Source organism: Tursiops truncatus, chromosome 18, assembly GCF_011762595.2.
Source record: "Tursiops truncatus isolate mTurTru1 chromosome 18, mTurTru1.mat.Y, whole genome shotgun sequence".
Classification (NCBI taxonomy): domain Eukaryota; kingdom Metazoa; phylum Chordata; class Mammalia; order Artiodactyla; family Delphinidae; genus Tursiops; species Tursiops truncatus.
The window spans coordinates 11,141,513-11,164,916 of record NC_047051.1 but is presented as its reverse complement, the minus strand read 5'-3'; the positions used below and the strand labels follow the sequence as shown (position 1 = coordinate 11,164,916).

The 23,404-nt window shown below is 34.8% G+C and overlaps 1 protein-coding gene across 7 annotated transcripts in view; it reads right to left on the bottom strand.

Annotated features, from left to right (window-relative positions):
• Positions 1-23,404, bottom strand: part of NBEA (neurobeachin) — a 623,898-nt gene that overhangs the window by 403,667 nt on the left and 196,827 nt on the right. For all 7 annotated transcript variants that reach the window (XM_033843595.2, XM_073795053.1, XM_019936759.3 and 4 more), the window contains 4 exons: positions 22,807-22,960; positions 6,751-6,931; positions 4,517-4,647; positions 1,222-1,329 (listed from right to left, as the gene is read on the bottom strand). In XM_033843595.2, coding sequence (XP_033699486.1) covers positions 1,222-1,329; positions 4,517-4,647; positions 6,751-6,931; positions 22,807-22,960 — 574 coding nt within the window. The remainder of the gene's footprint in view (positions 1-1,221; positions 1,330-4,516; positions 4,648-6,750; positions 6,932-22,806; positions 22,961-23,404) is intronic.

Genomic DNA, 23,404 nt, shown 5'->3' with positions numbered 1-23,404 from the left:
TAGCTTAAGGAGAACCACTGGGTAATAGCATCAATATTTATAAGAGTTTTAACACATGTTGGTAAAGAGCTTTCCAAAAAGTTTATTCAACTTCTATTCCTACCAGTGATAAGTCATAGAGCATGTTTCAATGCATCCTTGTAATGACAGGTACTATTATTTAAATTTTTTAGTTTATTTAAGGGTAAAATATTTATCTCACTCTTGTTTTAAATTTGCATTTCTTTGACTGCTGGTTATACTGACTTTTAAATCATATGTTTGTTACCTTATTTTCATATTTTACATCCATTGCTTATTTTTCTGTTGGTATGGTTGTAATTTTCTTAGTGATTTATAAGCACTGACATATATTAAAGAGTGAGAATTTTTCTATCATATATTCCTACCATGCAGTATTATGCTGTATGACTTAAATATATTTTAACCACTTTCTCAAGTACAAAGTACTCTATCCAATTTATTATTAAATGTAAATTTAAAACATAAACTTCCTTCTATGTTTCATAAATCATCAATTAAAATAAGAAAAACAGAATCCAAAATGGCTGATAAACAGCAACTATACTAAGGAGTACTGCCAATATTGCATCTGCTGTGAAATGCTGTGTATGTTTCTACACAATTTGTGGAAAGGCCAATCTTATCTATCCTTACTTTGGATAAGTGATCATATAATTGGAGGGTTCCATGAAACCGTTTCCTTAAGCTATCTTTTCAATAAGCTTTATTAAGCAACCTTTCTAACTCAAATTCCCATTGATATCCATATTTTAAAATGCAGATTCTTATCTCAAAAGTAATTGCCCCCCAAATGTAACTGCCAATAACACCTTAATGAATTAATCCCTTTTATCCGTAATACAAGGAACATTGATATTAGCAAAATATTCAGTACCTAGAGATGGAGCAAGGAATACTAAAAGACAGGAATAGGTGATTCAAGATAAAGTCAAGAATAATTTTCAAAGTTATCCCTATTCTTAGTATCCATACAAAAATTAAATAAAAATTTAACATCATTAAAAAAAATAACATATCAATAAGCTTTCAGAGAAAGCTAAGCTCATCCATTTTACAAACAGAAGCATGTTACATATCTACAATCCCTGACACTAGGACATTTAATTTTAATATGCAGCTTTCTTATAAAATTTAAATTATTTTACACAAATGACAGTGGAAAGTTTTTTCCTGGGAAATCAAGCAGGCATAACTTACCACATCCCGAAAGACAACTGCACGAAGGCGATTGATATCAACATCCTGAAGAAGTCTATCAGGATCCTTAATTGGAGAAAGGTTACCTGGAACATTCTCTAGTGGAGTCTTAAAAAAAAAAGAGAGAATTGTGAAAAAATAGTATAATACAGAAACTTATATAGCAGTATAATTTCTAAAACCTTTAATTTAGTCATTAAACTGGCCACATTCTTTACCTCCTCCCTTCATTGAACAACATTTATTGAAAACAATATGCTATTACAAGGCACTTTTTCTGTTCTCTTCTACTCTTGTCATGGTTTCGCTTACTAGTGTTCTTATTCTTTATCAGCATAGCTACCACTATAGACAATGAAAGGCTAGAAGATTATGGCATAAAAGATATTAATCTTATACTCTGGTCTCAAATCTCTGCTGTGTGACCTCAAGCTTGTTAGTAAATTTTTCTGAGCCTCACATTCCCTACCTCCAGTTAATAAGTCTCTTTAAGTCATCGCGTTCATTTATCCATCATGCTTTTATAATGTATGAAATTATTATGTTACATTACTACATGAGATTTCATAGGTGAAAGCATTTCATGATCTACAAAATGTTAGAAAGGTGAGCAAAAAAAAACCAACTTTAGTCGTGGCGTTAATATTAAAGCTGAAAGACATTAAAGATCATTACCACCAAAATTCTTTTTATAGCTGAAGACACAAAAATCCACACATTTTAGGTAACATGTCACATAACAAACTTGCAAGACAACAAAGATCCCTGAAACTCAATCTAGTACTTTTTCACTTACATAAATGTTAAGAATTGTGTGGATTAGATTATATATGTAAAGTAGCAAATACAATTCCTGCATATAAAGTAACCTGTTACTCTAACTAATTAATAATAAATAAGTCTCCTTCTGTTTCTCTGTAAACCTGAATTATTCTATTTCACTCTTAAGATGATTGACTCCTTTGCAGCACAGAATAGTGAAAAGAGTATGGTATTTGAAGGTTGATAATTATTTGGCTTCCATTACAATTCCAAGACTAACCAGCCATATAACCTTAGGTGAGATACTTAACCTCTCAGAACCTCAGCTTTAATATGTAAAAATAGGCTAATAATCTTTATCAGAGAAAGATTAAAGAAATAATATACTATTCATAGCATAGATGGAAACTTTGTATATATTTTAATTTATATACTATTTTACAGTTTACAAAGTACTTCTATGTCCATAATCTAATTCGAGACATTTTTATAGGAAAAGCTTGTATGACTGCTCCTTTTTAGAAAGTATAAAAAATGAGGTGCAAAGAAACCATGTGGCTAATACAAGTTCACTCAGGTTAGTAACACACCAAAATTAACTAAGGTTTACTTACTCAAGTGTCACATTAAAAATGAATAAAAATAGGGAAGAAAAAAAAACAACAACTCTCCATTGATTCTCTATTCTGAAACGTGTTTTCTTACCAAGTCAACTTTTCCCTAATATTTCTATATCCGTCACTTCTAATCCATCTTTCGTTGCCAAGGTTCTTGCTAGAGAGACACTGACTAGCTCAACTAAATTACTATGGATTTCCCTCTCACTGCGCTTTTTTGTCCATGTTCTACAATCAGTGTACTACTTGGCTTGACAAGCTTGAAATGTTCCCTATTATCTTCTGAATTAAGTAGACACCTTTAAGATCTAAGCTCTCAAAAATACTAACTTATTTATTCATTTCATGATATATATATTGAATGGCTAACTGCTAGAGAGAGGAAGGAAATTAGTATTAATTGAATGTTCACTGCATTTCTGGAATTACTAAGTACTTTAACGCATTATTGCTTTTTATTTAATTCATACAAACACCTTATACATTTATATATATATATATATATATATGTGTGTATTCATTTTAAAGACTGGAAAACTGTCTTCCAGTCTTTAAAATGAAAAACTGAGGCACAAGAGACTAAGGAATGTGTCTTGGTTCATAAAACCAGTAAGTGGTAGAGCCAGGATACAAACTCAGAACTGTTTGATTCTAGAGTTTGTGCTGTGCGATATACGCTCTGTAACTACAAAGATGTATAAGATACGAACATGCCCTCAAGTAACATACAGTCTCCTGTGCCTACACAAATAACATGAAGCATGACTGCTGATATGTTTCTAGTTAATTTTCTAAGCAATGAAGGGCTTTGTGGAGACTTGTCAGCAATAAAATAATATATGGTCTAATTATTTTAGGAATGTGTCTCTAACAGTAGTGAAAAAGAAAGACGCTACACTACAGATAAACTAAATGTGTGGCTGTTCTGCCTGAAAACTGCAAAAGTTTGAAGCCACAGAACTTTTAAAATGAATTAAACTTTTACTTCATGCCTTCATTTATTGAGCCTTCATTGTTTCAGTATCAAACATCTAATTACAAGTACCGTGAGTGACAAGAGACATTCCAGGTTTTATGAAAATATCAAACAGAGGAATTTCCCCTAGACTGGGTTGGCAGTGAAGGTATTAGAAAACATTTTCCTCAGAGAGTTGAACTTAAGCTAAAGCCAAGAGTGGAACAGAGTCACTGGGGTGAAAAATAAGGATGGACATTTCAAGAAAGGGGAAGCTATGTGTAAGTCTAAAGGTTAAAACAAATTCTGATGAACTGCATGAAGTCTACAGTGTGACTAAAATAAAATAGTAATAAATAAACAAGATAAAATAATAAAAGCAAGGGTAAGGGATTCCAAGTTGTAGCTGAAGTAAGCAACAGTCAAGCATGCAGGACCTTAAGTCACATTACTGAAAGTCTGAAGCGATGCAAATGGTCAGTTGAACATACAATAAATAGAGCTAATTCAGAATGAGAATCACTGCTGCATTCCGAAATACTGTACACCATTCATTCATTTCATGGGCATTCAATATATTTTTGTTGACTATCATGGGAATCCTATCCCCAAAAGCATATCCATTTAAAAAGTGCATTATTCATATACAGAACTCTGTGAAAATATATGTAACTATTAAAAATAGTAATAATTAAGAACTTTTCAGTGCTATGAACTGATATAATCCTTCCTTATAAGAACCCTACGAGGTAGAAATTATTAGTATCTTCACTGAGTCACCAAAAATTACCAGTCTCAGAGAGGTTAAGTAATCTTGATAATACAATTCTGAAGAAGAGAAGCCAGGACCAGAGCCTCCATCTGCCTGATTATCAAGCAATACCATGTCACTTTGTTCTCATGAACTTAAAAAAAATTTTTTTAAGGTACATTGTATTTAACATAGAAGATGCTTAATTACCTTGGAAGCTGCTGTGGCAGTCACACCTTGGGGAGCTTCTTGAGGTTTACTGCTTGCATGTGAAGGTTTGTTCCCCCTGTCTCTCTGTCTCTGCCGACATTCTAAACAGTTTCTCACAGCAACACAGCAAACTATTTTAAAAAATGAAAGCATATTATTGATGTAAACTGCTGACTTTGACGTGTTTTAAAAAATTGCTTGGTTCTATTTTTTCTTTCTTTCCACTTTCTCCATCCCATTATTATTCTTAAAATCAACCAGATCAATAAATATTGTTTTAAATTAGGAAACACAGTAATGAAAAGTATACATAAAACATTCATGTAGTTAAAAAAATAAAAACAAATTACCCATAAACTACCAACCAGCTGAAGAAACAAAATACTACAGGGTCTTTGAAGCTCCCAATATATCTATCCTTCCTTATTCTATCCCTTTCCAACCTTCAAAATTCTGAAATTTATGGATCAATTAAAATTTTAAAAAAAACTTATTCATATTTGATGATTTTTTAAATAATAAGTCTCCTGCCCTTAAGTTGACTATCTTGGTGACTATATAGAGCACAGCTCCCCATTTCAGGCAATAACAGGGTACGTCCATATAGTCAAGCCTCACAAGTCCCAATATCTACCTGTTTTCATGGTGGGAACATCACCTTTGTCAACAAGCATTCAATAAGTACATTCTGTCTATTCACGTACTTATTTTAAGAAGCAGTAAAGCATAGTAATAAACAGTACAGATTTTGGAATCAGGGCACCTAAGTTTGAGTCCTGGCTCTGCCACTTATGGGCTGTGTGATCTTGGGCCAGCTGCTTAAACTATCTGTGCCTCAGTCTCCTCATGGTAAAATAAGTATAAACACAGTAACTTCCTTAGAGGACTGTTATGAGGACTAACTGAATCAATATATGAAAAGTACTTCGAACAGTAAACAGCACATACATATAATTGTTTGCTTCATTATTATTCACTTATAAAACTTTCCTGGGGATGATAAAAAAAACAAATCTGCTAAGAATTATTAGGATAAAAATGAAATCAGCAGTAAAGCTTTGGAATGTATTCAGAAATAAAAGTTCAGAATAACCAAATAAATGCAGTTTTCAAGATATCTGGGCATTTAAAAAATATTTCTCTTTCTAACAAAGTTCAATCTGTAAGCTATTGTTAAATATCAATGGAAATGTCCATGATGGCCCACAGTAATTATTCCACACCTCTTGGCAGACAGAGAGATCTCCATGTGGTCAATCTTTCCCTTATAATGGAGATGAAATGACTCCTCTCAAGAAAATACAAAAATACAAAACAACATTAAAAAGTACATTTATTCCACCATTCTTAAATAAAGTTCTTATTCCGTCCTTGGATTAGAAACAACTTCTCCCCTGCAACTATATATATATATTTTTTTACATAATTTTAAAAATTATGGATAAAAAGAATACATATCAAGAATGTCCTCCCTATCAAATACCTTACTTTCTCATGTCCTCCCTGTTCACACTTGAAGGCAAGTATGAAAATAGTAGCCATTTTGGTCTGAAAACAGTAGTTGTCTGGTCCCCTGTAAAGACTAAATAATATAAATAATTTTTCCCTTTAAAAAAGGTAAGAGATGTAAGAATGATTCCTGCCTAAGGAGCTGGTCTAAATTTACTAAGAGTTTTCAGGACTAAATTTTATTTGTAACACAAGATAGCGGCAAAAAAAATCATAGGTATAGTAATGGTTATTAGTGTTAATGTTTATTAGTGTTATTAGGTACACTAATGTTTATTAATGTTCACTGTGCAATCTGAGAAACAGTGAGATTGGCATATGGTCAATTTTATCCTTTAGCATTATATGTATAAAACTAGTTGTTGGTTTTCTGATACATTTGTGGGCCCAGGACAACTACCCTGTATTAGTTTACCAAAAATAAGGATTCATAAATATATTTACATTAAAATCACTTCAGTGAAAAAGGTTATTGTCCAACTGATTCTGAAAAAACTCAAAATATATTTGACTTTATTTCAAATTAGAATCCATTAAAGATCAATTCCATGAAATCTCCAAAGTGAAGATATTATAATTTTTTAATTTAGTAATTCTGAAGAATTACAAAATAATCTTTACATTACATAATCATCAAATTGTATCATTAATACTTTATGTATCACAGAGTATCAAAAAGTAATCTGTAATTATTTAACATGCACCGTTATTCTTAACAGACTTACCTAGCCTTAGGCACTGTCGCATTAAACCACCAGAAGACATGTTTTTTTCAGCTTCAATCTCACTAAAATTTAGAGAGCTGGCAAATACAAGTACATCAACCATAGCCATCAATCGACTGAGGAAAGTTACTGCTGTCTCAGCTGACATGCCTTGTGTCACTTCAATATTTTCCAATTCCGTCTTTAAAAAAGTAGAAGATTTAAATCTTGCTTAAAATTTGGAAATATAATACATGTACATACATACTGCAGGTTAACAGTAGTTTATTTTGTAAACAAAACAATTTATAAATCATAAACTAATTCCATATATCATAAGAGCTAGTTATCAAATTTAATTAGCTTACCTATGAATTATCTTTAAATAAAGGAAAAAATCTATTTTTAAAATCAATGTTAGATTTCAATATCATTACTTGTAAAAACTACATTCCAAACTTAAGATCATTTCATAAAGATATTTAGAAGTAATCACATGTATATATTTATACTAGTTTTGTTCTACTTTATTAGTTAACAAAGACATAAAACTCATATTTCTTTCCTAAAATCCTCATTCTCATTTATAAAAATATATGTGCTAATTTTTCTTTCCTATAAATGTATGATGAGCAATAGGAAAGATATGTGGCACTTTCATTTGAGATCAAAGGGAGACAACTGTCAAATTATGACACTTTCTTATCCATTTCAGAATAAAGTGAAACCACTAGGTATCTTGTATGAACAATAAAAATCTACGGTAAAAATACTCAAGATCATTAATTCCTCTACTGATATTAATTTGTGACACTAGCAATAAGAATCAGTAGCATTCTAGACTGGTGAAGCTGAACTTTCACTACACTATTGTCTATGGTAAAATATAATTTCCTGCTTTGAAAGGGAATGGTACAAAGCATTGTGTTTCATAAGATGTATAACTCTGTATTTTGTAAGCAATAGCAACATCTCTTTTTTCATTGTGCATTACATAACATTTTAATTATTTTGGTTCATTATGACTAGACCTCATTTTCTCAGTGCCTCAAAATCAGAGAAAAGTAAGGAATGCTTTATAAATAAAAAATACTACTGTTTAAATTTTCTGAAAATGGGCACATTAGCCATATGGATTAACCTTACTTCTGCACCAAATGATAAATTCAACGACAAGGTAAGCATATATCATAGGTATCTGCTCCTATTTAATGCTCCATTTGACATTATTTATACCCATCATTCTACCTAGACATATCCCTACTCACGTTAACACGGAAATGTCAGCAGGAAACACTGATTAAAAAACGACCTCTTAAACACTTCTTGTGTACAACATGGGTAAGAAAAGAGACAGCTGGCTACTGCAAGCACTTTTATAACTAAACGATTATAAATGGAGTATAAAACGTAACAACCTTTCTCCCTTCTATTTAACATCAAAATAGAGTTAAAATCATTCTCTCTAAGAGGAGCTTGTAAATAGACAAAAACAATTTTTTCAATTGTTGATTTACAACATTATGCCAATTCGGTATCCATGACCTAAAGAAATAATTAATTCATTACTTGGATTTTTTAAATAAAGATTCCTCATTTGCTAGCACTTCACTGATATACAGCATCATTTCATAGCATGAATTAAAAATCGGTGACCACAACACAATTGTTTATAATAAAAGTTTAAAAATTAATTTTATATAAAACCTCCTTTTAAAAGATCAGTTATCAATATAAGTGTTTTATAATGGAATGGAAGATCTGACCATTGCTTAGGTCCATTAAGCATTCTGAAAACGTTTCAAAATATTAGAATTTTAGGATATCTATAGATGTATTCTCAAAGAAATTCATCATTTTGAGTTACTAAAATTACGGGAACTCTAACTCATTTTATTAGTTAATGATCTTATTTTGAAGTATTTTGCGGTGTACAAGGCTTAAGCTTCAAAATGTTTTCATTTTTAAATGAGTAAATTATAAACGGAAATTATAAACAGAATTATTAATCATCCATGAAATTTGCCACTGTTATTTTTGACTAAACAAAATAAAATTTTAAACTAAAAAGCATTCTTAACCAATAACCTAAAAGGGAGTTCTTATTAATTCTATATAATAGTAATTTATAAATATGATGAAATGTTATATAAACATCATGGCATAGGTTTAAAAATAAAGATCACCCACATATGATTATTATTAAATCTTAACATATATTCCAACCAATTTCCTTTCTTTGGAACCAGTTAAAATCTGATTGTACATATGACTGAAATATTATTGTATTCATTATATTCTGATAGTTTAGTCTAAAGATTAGTGTGAATAATAAAATAGTAGTTCATCAGTAAACTGAGAAAATAATCCTTCTAATGAATCTTTTAAATATACCAAAGATATGCCTAATGTTAGATGGTATGGAAACTCAAAATATAACCAAGTCAAAAATTTCATAAATAAGCAAAAATAAAATTTAAAACTGAAAACCTGAAAATTACTGAAGTAATACTAACCTTAGAACCCTGGACATGCATTAGACAAAACAGACAACAGACCAAAAAAGTACAAGAAAAGCAAATTATTAAAATTAAATGAAAATACAATGTAAAATTGAAACACAAAATAATATATTAAAAGTATATTTGATTATTTTATTAAAAGCAAAAATTCTCAGAAGAGATATTCATTTTATAAATTACATATGATTAAGATTAAATATCAAATAGACTTCTGTTTATATTTTTCATTAGAGTAACTGCCCAAATAATATATATGTAAATATAGTTCATATATTAGAAATGATGCATACTCTATTTTACAAAATAAGTTATCTTTTCCTAGAAGATGACCAAGGAAACATTTTAATAACTAAACTAACGTAATGTCTCTGTAAAAGCCCTAGCTCACTACCAGTTTAAGCAGAAATGACTTAGGAAAATAAACTGAATCAACCTTCTAGAATTTTCATTAAGGAATCATGCTATTTTGTCCTAAAATATTTGGAGCCCTTCCTACAGAACAAAATCCCCGGTAATTAATAAGATAATAAAATATTTGAGTGATTCTAACTTAAAAACCACTTTCCCTTGCTAGAACTTACTGATACACTAAATGAGGTCGCACGTGAACTAAGACAATTGCATAGATTTTGTACTAAGTTTCAGAGTATTATTAAGAATTATATTCAGTATATTAAAAATTTTTGGATAGAATTAAGTTTCATAATAAAAGTCAACAACTATTCTTATTCTTTGATTTCTGACATTATACGTGAGCATAAATTTCAAAATAAACTATTTTCAAGTAGTACAGGAGAACATATAAAAGCACCCTGAGAATACTAAAATATAATCAGTGTTATGAGATAAACAAAACACAAAGAAAATTAGTAGTTTTCCCAAATCTATTAGCTACATTTTCTAATAATGGTAAGAAAATATAAATTAAAATTAAGTCTTTGTCATCATTTTTTGACATAAAAAGTTCCTCTTCTTTCTCAGGATTATGAAACTATTAGGAAAGCCAGAAATATCAGTCTCTATTATTTTTCTATCAACAGAGAAAATGAAACCATACGTGACACTGAATGAAATTCTAAACATTCAGTGGACTGGATGGTTGACCAAAATGGTCAACTTAAAATCATTAAATGATTATGCAATTTGTAGTTGATCCATGTTTTGTTTATCTTCATTTTTTTCTCCAATTCCTTGTTTTCATTCATGACCAACTTGAACAATGTATAGAAAATAAATGAGAGGATGCAACTGACTAGTCACAGAAACATTAACTTCAAAACCTCAACAACAGTAACAAAAATAATGCTCCTTCCCCAAATCAAAGACTGGTCAGCCTACATACGAAGAGTTCTATTTCTTTCCCCTGACTACTTAAGTTAAAACTATTAGTCTAATTTAGAGACTTGAAACTATGTAATTTATTTTCTATGCTACATAAGATTTTAAATAATCTAGGTAAAACTGAAACTCCAATAAAGTCCTGCTTTTTCAATGAATATTAAGTTTGAGGTGGCATTATAACACAAATATTTGTATATCTATACTCTTTTTCTTTAAAGTTTCCACTGAAATATTTCCGTACAAGTAAGATAAAACAGCTCAAATTTTCTCACGTGATGCTACTGCAACAGCAATACACAAATGTCATCCTTAGTATGGATTACTGTATTCATATAAGGTCCCAGGGCAGAAAATAAACCACCACTATGCCAATGCCATGGAGAGAACAGACAAGACTACACCATTTTAGTTTTTTGCCATCAAAATGGATCACCCATAGTAACTAACTTGGTTCAAATATCCTATTTTAAACTTCAGAATTCTGAGTGTGACAGGCTTACTCTATAAATGGGAAGATCATTCCATCATAATACAATTCCGAATAAAAAGTTCCAAAAGGAAGTAAAGGAGGGAAAAATTCAGTAAGAGTCATCTCCATCTAGTGACATTGCCTAACTTAATTTTCAAAAACTCCCTGTGGGATAAGTAAAATTAACACCATTAAAATGAAGAAATTAAGGTTGACATCATTTCTAGTAAGTGGTAGAACCCAGGTTAAAATACACATTTATCCTATGCTAAAACCCATGTGCCTTCAATTAAATCATAACTTCAAGAAAAATCGTGTTTGAGTCTCACTGATTACTGGGAAACAAAAGTTTGCTTTTGATGAAAATGAGCAAATTATCTGAGATCCACACTTATACTGAAAAACAGAAAAGACATTTTCCTGGGTTGAGCTTTTAATAGAAATTATAATGAATACTTAGCATTCTACTTACCTACTCAAAATTAAACACAATTTCAACATTAGACGTGTCAAATGCTAAAAATATTTAGTATGGCTGTATGGGAAAAGTTACATATCTTCTAATAAAACATAATGATCACAACTACCAGTGAAATTATGTTAAAAATTAAACTTTAATAAATGTTCATTAAGTCAAATGCAAGCTCTTATTTAACAGGAAAAATGAACTTATCTTAAGCTCTAACTATTGAATTTTTAATGATCAGGAGTAAGTAATGAAGTTTTACGCTATGACATTTGTATTTTATGTGAAAATGGTGCTGTAAGTCAGTGGTCAGCAAACTAGGACCTACAAGTCAAATATAAATAAAGGTTTATTGAAACACACCCACACCTACTCCTCTGTGTTATGATATATGGCTGCTTTTGCAAACAACAGCAAATTTCAATAGTTAGATACCATATAGCCCACAAACCCGAAAATATTTACTATATGATCCATACACAGAATAAATCTGTCAACCACTGTATACCATCATTACTCATATTTATTCCATAAATACATATCTGTATATAATGTATGAATATTCTGAAGAACTCCACAAACCTAAACAAAATTACACATCACTCAAACATTAGTTTCAAATGTTTCTATCCCTCTTCATACAGGATTGAAATTCTAAAGGCATCTACATGACAATGTTTCCCTTTGGTAATCTGTATATTGCCAGTGTTTCCTTTTTCACTTATTCCACCCAAAATTCTCTTTTGGCTTTTTATATTTTAAATCTAAGTTAAAACAAGTAACACGACATTGTTAATCAACTATACTCCAATAAACTTTTTTTTTTAAAACTCTAAGTTAAAAAGCTCCATATCTTCAGTTCTCATTTCTTTCTTTTTCTTTTTCTTTTTTTTTTTCTGTGATATGTGGGCCTCTCACTGTTGTGGCCTCTCCTGTTGCGGAGCACAGGCTCCGGACGCGCAGGCTCAGTGGTCATGGCTCACGGACCCAGCCGCTCCGCGGTATGTGGGACCTTCCCGGACCGGGGTACGAACCCGTATCCCCTGCATCGGCAGGCGGACTCTCAACCACCAGGGAAGCCCTCATTTCTTTATTTATTCAACCTCTTCCTTCCTAACTCTTCCCCTCTACTACATTACAATTGTTAGCAAGAATATTATACAATAAAGTAATAGAAGATATTACTCAACAGTTGACACCAACCATGTTTTCTCCCAGTAGGAAGTGGGAGAAAAGGTTCTCGCTATTAGGAAGCAATTTATTCAAAGAACGTAAAATTAGCTATGTTGTACAACCAGGTATAGGTACAATCAGCTAATGGACCAAAATAACAGAAATATAGAGACAGAGATAATGAAGAAAAGTTTCTACAATTGAATGAATTCCAAAGTCTGTTGAGAACAGTCTAAGAAATAAGTACCGTAGTTTCAAATTCCAAACTGCAGACATCAAAACTGCTCAGGTAATAATTTTGGCAGTAAAACCTCAAAATTTCAGTATCTTTACTGTATATTCATTATAAAATAAAAAGTAAGCAGGGGGGATCGGGAAGATGGCAGGAGAGTAAGACGCGGAGATCACCTTCCTCCCCACAGATACACCAGAAATACATTTACACGTGGAACAACTCCTACAGAACACCTACGGAACGCTGGCAGAAGACCTCAGACCTCCCAAAAGGCAAAAAGTCCCCACGTACTTGGGTAGGGCAAAAGAAAAAAAGAATAAACAGAGAGAAAAGAATACGGAGGGGACCTGCACCAGTAGGAGGGAGCTGTGAAGGAGGAAAGGTTTCCACACACCAGGAAGCCCCTTCGCGGGCGGAGACTGTGGGTGGCGGAGGGGGAAAGCTGCGGAGCCACGGAGGAGAGCACAGCAACAGGGGTGCAGAGGGCAAAGCGGAGACATTCCCGCACAGAGGATCGGTGCCAACCGGCACTCACCCGAGAGACTTGTCTGCTCACCTGCCAGGGCGGGCGGAGCTGGGAGCTGAGGCTCAGGCTTCGGTGTCGGAGCACTGGGAGAGGACTGGGGTTGGCGGCGTGAACACAGCCTGCAGGAGGTTAGTGCACCACGGCTAGCCGGGGGGGTAGTCCGGGAAAAAGTCTGGACCTGCCGAAGAGGCAAGAGACTTTTTCTTCCCTCTCTGTTTCCCGGTGCGTGAGGAGACGGAATTAAGAGCGCTGCTTAAAGGAGCTCCAGAGACCGGCACGAGCCGCGGCTGAAAGCGCGGACCCAAGAGACAGACATGAGACGCTAAGGCTGCTGCTGCCGCCACCAAGAAGCCTGTGTGCGAGCACAGGTCACTATCCACACCCCCCTTCCGGGGAGCCTGTGCAGCCCGCCACTGCTAGGGTCCCGGGATCCAGGGACAACTTCCCCGGAAGAACGCACAGCGCGCCTCAGGTTGATGCAATATCACGCCGGCCTCTGCCGCCGCAGGCCCGCTCCGCACTCCATGCCCCTCCCTCCCCCCCCACACCTCGGCCTGAATGAGCCAGAGTCCCGGAAGCAGCTGCTCCTTTAACCCCGTCCTGTCCGAGTGAAGAACAGATGCCCTCAGGCGACCTACACACAGAGGCAGGGCCAAATCCAAAGCTGAGCCCCTGGGAGCTGTGAGAACAAAGAAGAGAAAGGGACATCTCTCCCAGCAGCCTCAGAAGCAGCGGATTAAAGCTCCACAGTCAACTTGATGAACCTGCATCTGTGGAATACATGAATAGACAACGAATCATCCCAAATTAAGGAGGTGGACTTTGAGAGCAAGACTTATGATTTTTTCCCCCTTTTCCTCTTTCTGTGAGTGTGTATGCATATGCTTCTGTGTGAGATTCTGTCTGTATAGTTTTGCTTCCACCATTTGTCCTAGGGTTCTATGCATCTGTTTTTTTTTTTTTTTGATCTTTTTCAAAACAAATTTTTTTCTTAATAATTTTTTTTATTTTATTTTATCTTCTTTCTTTCTTTCTTTCCTTCCTTCCCTCCTCCCTCCCTCCCTCCCACCTTTCTTTCTTCTTTCTTCCTTCCTTCGTTTCTTTCTTTCTTTTTTCTTTTTCTACTTTTTCTCCCTTTTATTCTGAGCCGTGTGGATGAAAGGCTCTTGGTGCTGCAGCCAGGAATCACTGCTGTGCCTCTGAGGTGGGAGAGCCAACTTCAGGATACTGGTCCACATGAGACCTCCCAGCTCCACATAATATCAAATGGCAAAAATCTCCCAGAGCTCTCCATTTCAACACCAGCACCCAGCTTCACTCAACGACCAGCAAGCTACAGTGCTGCACACCCTATGCCAAACAACTAGCAAGACAGGAACACAACCCCACCCATTAGCAGAGAGGCTGCCTAAAATCATAATAAGGCCACAGAACCCCAAAACACAGCACCAGAAGTGGACCTGCCGACCAGAAAGACAAGATCCAGCCTCATCCACCAGAACACTGGCACTAGTCCCCTCCACCAGGAAGCCTACACAACCCACTGAACCAACTTTAGCCACTGGGGACAGACACCCAAAACAACGGGAACTACGAACCTGCAGCCTGCAAAAAGGAGACCCCACACACAGTAAGATAAGCAAAATGAGCAGACAGAAAAACACACAGCAGATGAAGGAGCAAGATAAAAACCCACCAGACCTAACAAATGAAGAGGAAATAGGCAGTCTACCTGAAAAAGAATTCAGAATAATGATAGTAAAGATGATCCAAGATCTTGGAAATAGAATAGACAAAATGCAAGAAACATTTAACAAGGACCTAGAAGAACTAAAGATGAAACAAGCAACGATGAACAACACAATAAATGAAATTAAAAATACTCTAGATGGGATCAATAGCAGAATAACTGAGGCAGAAGAACGGATAAGTGACCTGGAAGATAAAATAGTGGAAATAACTACTGCACAGCAGAATAAAGAAAAAAGAATGAAAAGAACTAAGGACAGTCTCAGAGACATCTGGGACAACATTAAATGCACCAACATTTGAATTATAGGGGTTCCAGAAGAAGAAGAGAAAAAGAAAGGGACTGAGGAAATATTTGAAGAGATTATAGTTCAAAACTTCCCTAATATGGGAAAGAAAATAGTTAATCCAGTCCAGGAAGCACAGAGAGTCTCATACAGGATAAATCCAGGGAGAAACATGCCAAGACACATATTAATCAAACAGTCAAAAATTAAATACAGGGCTTCCCTGGTGGCGCAGCGGTTGGGAGTCCGCCTGCCGATGCAGGGGATGTGGGTTCGTGCCCTGGTCCGGGAAGATCTCATGTGCCGTGGAGCGGCTGGGCCCGTGGGCCATGGCCGCTGAGCCTGCGCGTCCGGAGTCTGTGCTCCGCAACGGGAGAGGCCACAGCAGTGAGAGGCCCACGTACCACAAAAAAAAAAAAAAAATTAAATACAAAGAAAACATATTAAAAACAGCAAGGGAAAAACAACAAATAACAGACAAGGGAATCCCCATAAGGTTAACAGCTGATCTTTCAGCAGAAACTCTGCAAGCCAGAAGGGACTGGCAGGACATATTTAAAGTGATGAAGGAGAAAAACCTGCAACCAAGATTACTCTACCCAGCAAGGATCTCATCCAGATTTGACGGAGAAATTAAAACCTTTACAGACAAGCAAAAGCTGAGAGAGTTCAGCACCACCAAACCAGCTTTACAACAAATGCTAAAGGAACTTCTCTAGGCAAGAAACACAAGAGAAGCTAAAGACCTACAATAATGAACCCAAAACAATTAAGAAAATGGGAATAGGAACATATATATCAATAATTACCTTAAACGTAAATCGACTAAATGCTCCCACCAAAAGACACAGACCGGCTGAATGGATACAAAAACAAGACCCATATATATGCTGTCTACAAGAGACCCACTTCAAACCTGGAGATATACAGACTGAAAGTAAGGGGATGGAAAAAGATATTCCATGCAAATGGAAACCAAAAGAAAGCTGGAGTCGCAATTCTCATATCAGACAAAATAGACTTTAAAATAAAGACTATTACAAGAGACAAGAGACAAAGAAGGACACTACAAAATGATCAAGGGATCAATCCAAGAAGAAGATCTAACAATTGTAAATATTTATGCACCCAACATAGGAGCACCTCAATACATAAGGCAAATACTAACAGCCATTAATCGACACTAACACATTCACAGTAGGGGACTTTAACACCCCACTTTCACCAATGGACAGATCATCCAAAATGAAAATAAATAAGGAAACACAAGCTTTAAATGATACATTACACAAGATGGACTTAATTGATATTTATAGGACATTCCATCCAAAAACAACAGAATACACATTTTTCTCAAGTGCTCATGGAACATTCTCCAGGATAGATCATATCTTGGGTCACAAATCAAGCCTTGGTAAATTTAAGAAAATTGAAATTGTATCAAGTATCTTTTCCGACCACAACGCTATGAGACTAGATATCAATTACAGGAAAAGATCTGTAAGAAATACAAACACATGGAGGCTAAACAATACACTACTTAATAACGAAGTGATCACTGAAGAAATCAAAGAGGAAATCAAAAAATACCTAAAAACAAATGACAATGGAGACACGACGACCCAAAACCTATGGGATGCCGCAAAAGCACTTCTATGAGGGAAGTTTACAGCAATACAATCCTACTTTAAGAAACAGGAAGCATCTCGAATAAACAACCTAACCTTGCACCTAAAGCAATTAGAGAAAGAAGCACAAAAAAACCCCAAAGTTAGCAGAAGGAAAGAAATAATAAAAATCAGATCAAAAATAAATGAAAAGGAAATGAAGGAAATGATAGCAAGATCAATAAAACAAAAAGCTGGTTCTCTGAGAAGATATACAAAATTGATAAACCATTAGCCAGACTCATCAAGAAAAAAAGGGAGAAGACTCAAATCAATAGAATTAGAAATGAAAAAGGAGAAGTAACAACTGACATTGCAGGAATACATAAGAACATGGGAGATTACTACAAGCAACTCTATGCCAATAAAATGGACAACCTGGAAGAAATGGACAAATTCTTAGAAATGCACAACCTGCCAAGACTGAATCAGGAAGAAATAGAAAATATGAACAGAGCAATCACAAGCACTGAATTGAAACTGTGATTCAGAATCTTCCAACAAACAAAAGCCCAGGACCAGATGGCTTCACAGGCGAATTCTATCAAACATTTAGAGAAGACGTAACACCTATCCTTCACAAAATCTTCCAAAATATAGCAGAGGGAGGAACACTCCCAAACTCATTCTACAAGGCCACTATCACACTGATACCAAAACCAGACAAGGGCGTCACAAAGAGAGAAAACTACAGGCCAATATCACTGATGAACATAGATGCAAAAATCCTCAACAAAATACTAGCAAACAGAATCCAACAGCACATTAAAAGGATCATACACCAGGCTTCCCTGGTGGCGCAGTGGTTGAGAGTCCGCCTGTTGATGCAGGGGACACGGGTTCGTGCCCCAGTCCTGGAAGATCCGACATGCTGCGGAGCGGCTGGGCCCGTGAGCCATGGCCCCTGAGCCTGCACGTCCAGAGCTTGTGCTCCGCAATGGGAGAGGCCACAACAGTGAGAGGCCCGCGTACCGCAAAAAAAAAAAAAAAAAAAAGGATCATACACCATCATCAAGTGGGGTTTATTCCAGGAATGCAAGGATTCTTCAATATACACAAATCAATCAACGTGATACACCATATTAACAAATTGAAGGAGAAAAACCATATGATCATCTCAATAGATGCAGAGAAAGCTTTCAACAAAATTCAACACCCATTTATGATAAAAACCCTGCAGAAAGTAGGCATAGAGGGAAATTCCTCAACATAATAAAGGCCATATATGACAAACCCACAGCCAATATCGTCCTCAATGGTGAAAAACTGAAAGCATTTCCACTAAGATCAGGAACAAGACAAGGCTGCCCACTCTCACCACTCTTATTCAACATAGTTTTGGAAGTTTTAGTCACAGCAGAGAAGAAAAGGAAATAAAAGGAATCCATATCGGAAAAGAAGGAGTAAAGCTGTCACTCTTTGCAAATGACATGATACTATACATAGAGAATCCTAATGATGCTACCAGAAAACTACTAGAGCTAATCAATGAATTTGGTAAAGTAGCAGGATATAAAATGAATGCACAGAAATCTCTGGCATTCCTATACACTAAGGATGAAAAATCTGAAAGTGAAATCAGAAAACACTCCCATTTACCATTGCAACAAAAAGAATAAAATATCTAGAAATAGGGCTTCCCTGGTGGCACAGTGGTTGAGAGTCCACCTGCCAATGCATGGGACATGGGTTCGTGCCCCGGTCCAGGAAAATCCCACATGCCGTGGAGCGGCTGGGCCCGTGAGCCATGGCCGCTAAGCGGGCGCATCCGGAGCCTGTGCTCCGCAAGGGGAGAGGCCACAACAGTGAGAGGCCCACATACCAAAAAAAAAAATATATATATATATATATATATATATATATATATATATATATATATATATATATATATATCTAGGAATAAACCTACCTAAGGAGACAAAAGACCTGTATGCAGAAAATTATAAGACACTGATGAAAGAAATTAAAGATGATACAAATAGATGGAGAGATATACCATGTTCTTGGATTGGAAGAATCAACATTGTGACAATGACTCTACTACCCAAAGCAATCTACAGATTCAATGCAATCCCTATCAAACTACCACTGGCATTTTTCACAGAACTAGAACAAAAAATTTCACAATTTCCATGGAAACACAAAAGACCCTTAATAGCCAAAGCAATCTTGAGAACGAAAAACGGAGCTGGAGGAATCAGGCTCCCTGACTTCAGACTATACTACAAAGCTACAGTAATCAAGACAGTATGGTACTGGCACAAAAACAGAAATATAGATCAATGGAACAGGATAGAAAGCCCAGAGATAAACCCACACACATATGGTCACCTTATCTTTGATAAAGGAGGCAGGAATGTACAGTGGAGAAAGGACAGCCTCTTCAATAATTGGTGCTAGGAAAACTGGACAGGTACATGTAAAAGTATGAGATTACATCACTCTCTAACACCATACACAAAAATAAGCTCAAAATGGATTAAAGACCTAAATGTAAGGCCAGACACTATCAAACTCTTAGAGGAAAACATAGGCAGAACACTCCATGACATAAATCACAGCAAGATGCTTTTTGACCCACCTCTTAGAGAAATGGAAATCAAAACAAAAATCAACAAATGGGACCTAATGAAACTTCAAAGCTTTTGCACAGCAAAGGAAACCATAAACAAAACCAAAAGACAACCCTCAGAATGGGAGAAAATATTTGCAAATGAAGCAACTGACAAAGCATTAATCTCCGATATTTACAAGCAGCTCATGCAGCTCAGTAACAAAAAAACAAACAATCCAATCCAAAAATGGGCAGAAGACCTAAATAGACATTTCTCCAAAGAAGACATATAGACTGCCAACAAACACATGAAAGAATGCTCAACATCATTAATCATTAGAGAAATGCAAATCAAAACTACAATGAGATATCATCTCACACCAGTCAGAATGGCCATCTTCAAAAAATCTAGAAACAATAAATGCTGGAGAGGGTGTGGAGAAAAGGGAACACTCTTGCACCACTGGTGGAAATGTGAATTGGTACAGCCACTATGGAGAACAGTATGGAGGTTCCTTAAAAAACTACAAATGGAACTACCGTATGACCCAGCAATCCCACTACTGGGCATATACCCTGAGAAAACCATAATTCAAAAAGAGTCATGTACTAAAATGTTCATTGCAGCTCTATTTACAATAGCCCGGAGATGGAAACAACCTAAGTGTCCATCATCGGATGAATGGATAAAGAAGATGTGGTACATATATAGAATGGAATATTACTCAGCCATAAAAAGAAACAAAAGTGAGCTATTTGTAATGAGGTGGATGGACCTAGAGTCTGTCATACAGAGTGAAGTAAGTCAGAAAGAGAAAGACAAATACCGTATGCTAACACATATGTATGGAATTTAAGAAAAAAAAATGTCATGAAGAACCTAGGGGTAAGACAGGAATAAAGACACAGACCTACTAAAGAATGGACTTGAGGATATGGGGAGGGGGAAGGGTAAGCTGTGACAAAGTGAGAGAGTGGCATGGACATATACACACTACCAAACGTAAAATAGCTAGCTAGTGGGAAGCAGCCGCATAGCACAGGGAGATCAGCTCGGTGCTTTGTGACCACCTAGAGGGGTGGGATAGGGAGGGTGGGAGGGAGGGAGACGCAAGAGGGAAGAGATATGGGAACATATGTATATGTATAACTGATTCACTTTGTTATAAAGCAGAAACTAACACACCATTGTAAAGCAATTATACTCCAATAAAGATGTAAAAAAAAAAGCAAATTGGGGTAGTGACATATTATTTAAATCATATTGTTTATTGAAACTTCATTAATTATTTTCTCTATTTTGATAGAGATCTAGTTTTAAAATGTGGAAGACTAGTAATGTGAATATTTCAAATCTACACAAATTTTTATGTCTACTGCTAACTTTTTTATAAAGGTCATTTTTGTTCTACAGAAAATTTTAAAACAATATTATATTTTAAAGTAAATTTCAGTATAACATTTTAAAATTTCCTGACAACAAATGTTAATTTATAAGACATAAAAAAATTTATAGGATGAAGAAAAATGCCAGGACGAATCATTAAGTCACTCTTCAATGCATAGAAGAGGGAAAAAACAAAACAAAGCCTCTTCCTGCCTCAATATTAGAATGTATTTTTAACATCACAGATAACTCTCAATTTATCAGAATTTGGTATAAATCATAGAGGAAATCAGAGATTAAAGAGAAGGGATGGTATGTTAATTTCACAGGATACCTGCACTCTTCACACACCATCAACTACTTTTCTTCCTGATTCAATTTCCTTGGTCAGCTGCTAATTTCAAGAAGGCCCTAATTAGGACCTGTTCTGCTGCACTCCCTGCTGAACTAGCCTTCTTGCCTTTGGAGACCCGAATAAATTCATGGATGAAATAGAAGTATATGTGCCTGTGAGGGGGAGGTGTGCTGAGGATACATTCTTTTTGCTGCCAATACTTAAGTTTCAGTGCTGCTCTAGGGGTGGTGGCAAAGGGACAGCGAGAAGAAGAGTCATGTAGAGAAAACTTGTTAATGATGAAATAAAGCCAGAGATCAATTTGGAAACACTGCCTCATCAAGTAGAACACATCTTAATAAAACAGCAAGTTTCTCTCTGGAAAAAGGATATATTTGGGGCTAATGGATGAGCTTCCAATGTGGTAGCAAGAACACAGTTAATATAAGAAGCAGAATTCTATATTCTTTCCCATCTGAGCAATTAGCTATAGAGTCTGTTTTTTTAAAAATATGAATCAGAGATATTTTTTAAAAGACAGCTAAAATATAGTTATTTATCTATTATATTTTAAATGACATAAGTAACATTATTTCAAACTTATATTAATACATTTCAATGTTTTATTAGAGAAAGTCTATATTTTTAAAAAATAAATGTTGAACCAGTAAATCATGTCACATGAAAATTCTAAAAGATGTCATATGGCTAACATAAAGTTTTTTGAGGTTTTTAAGGATTATGAAATTTTTCAGGTACAGAAAAAAATGTCATTTATACTTTTTCTATCTGAGGTACCTAAGTTTTAAATAAGAAACACTCTAAGAATTCAATCATTCGATTCTCTTTTTGAAGCAAATTACTGGCTTCAAGATTAAATCTCAGAGATCAGAAGTATAATACTCCTATATATCATTTAAAATAATATTAAGTTTAAAAGTAATATTTCAAGCAAGTCATGAGACTGAATGTCTAAAGATGACTTTTTCTAAATTTAGATTCGACTCTAATTATCATACAATAAACATGTACTTGTATTTAGAACTTCAAGATTTACAGAACAAAGATTTTAACAGTTTATTATAATGTAGATTTGGAGAGAGAAACAATATATAGAAAATAAAGCTAAATCATTCATAGTTATTGCTCTTCCTAAGGCATGTTCATCAGAATTATCAAAGAAATATGTTCATAAATGCACACAGCTGGAACCCAAGACTGACAATTAAAAGAGGTGAGAATACAAATATATATAATATTAAATTATATGGTTAAAAAGTTTCCTTGTTTATAGTATAGAACACCACTGACACACTCTAGTAATGTAATTATAAAACATAACCACTAGATGGAGGCAAAGTACTTACAGTTGGTGATGTTGCAGCAGAGAGCAAAGGTAAAATTCCTCCACAAGCAATGATGATGTTGTCTACCATTTGGGAAATGAGGTGAATTGTGTTATGTACAAAAATAATATTTTCATTGCTATTGACAAAATCCATTACAGACTTTGTGGAATGGCTAAAATGGCAGAAAAACAAAGCAGAAATGAACATTTCTTTGGCTTAAGAATAAGAAGTTTAGATTTTATTTATAATGCCATTTTTAAAGTGAAAAATAAGAGCTAGACAAATTTAAAATGGAGTTATTAGAAAAGAAAATAACTTACAATTGAGATGTCATATTACCAAAAACTTAGCATTCATTTCAGCATGGATTTTTTTGTGTGTGTCCAAGTATAATAATTTATTATTTTGTTTCTGCTTTTAAAATACAGTGCATTAACTTGATTCAAAGACATATGACTAGGTCAATGAATTTGGCTAAAAAAATTTATTTTTGCCAAAGCTTGTTGTTTGGTATTGAAAGGCAGAACAAATGAATAGTTAGCTGACAATCTGTTGTATCACCATACTGCAGCTCCGGCTTTGACCAGCTGTACTGAAAATGTATAGTGCTAGCCAC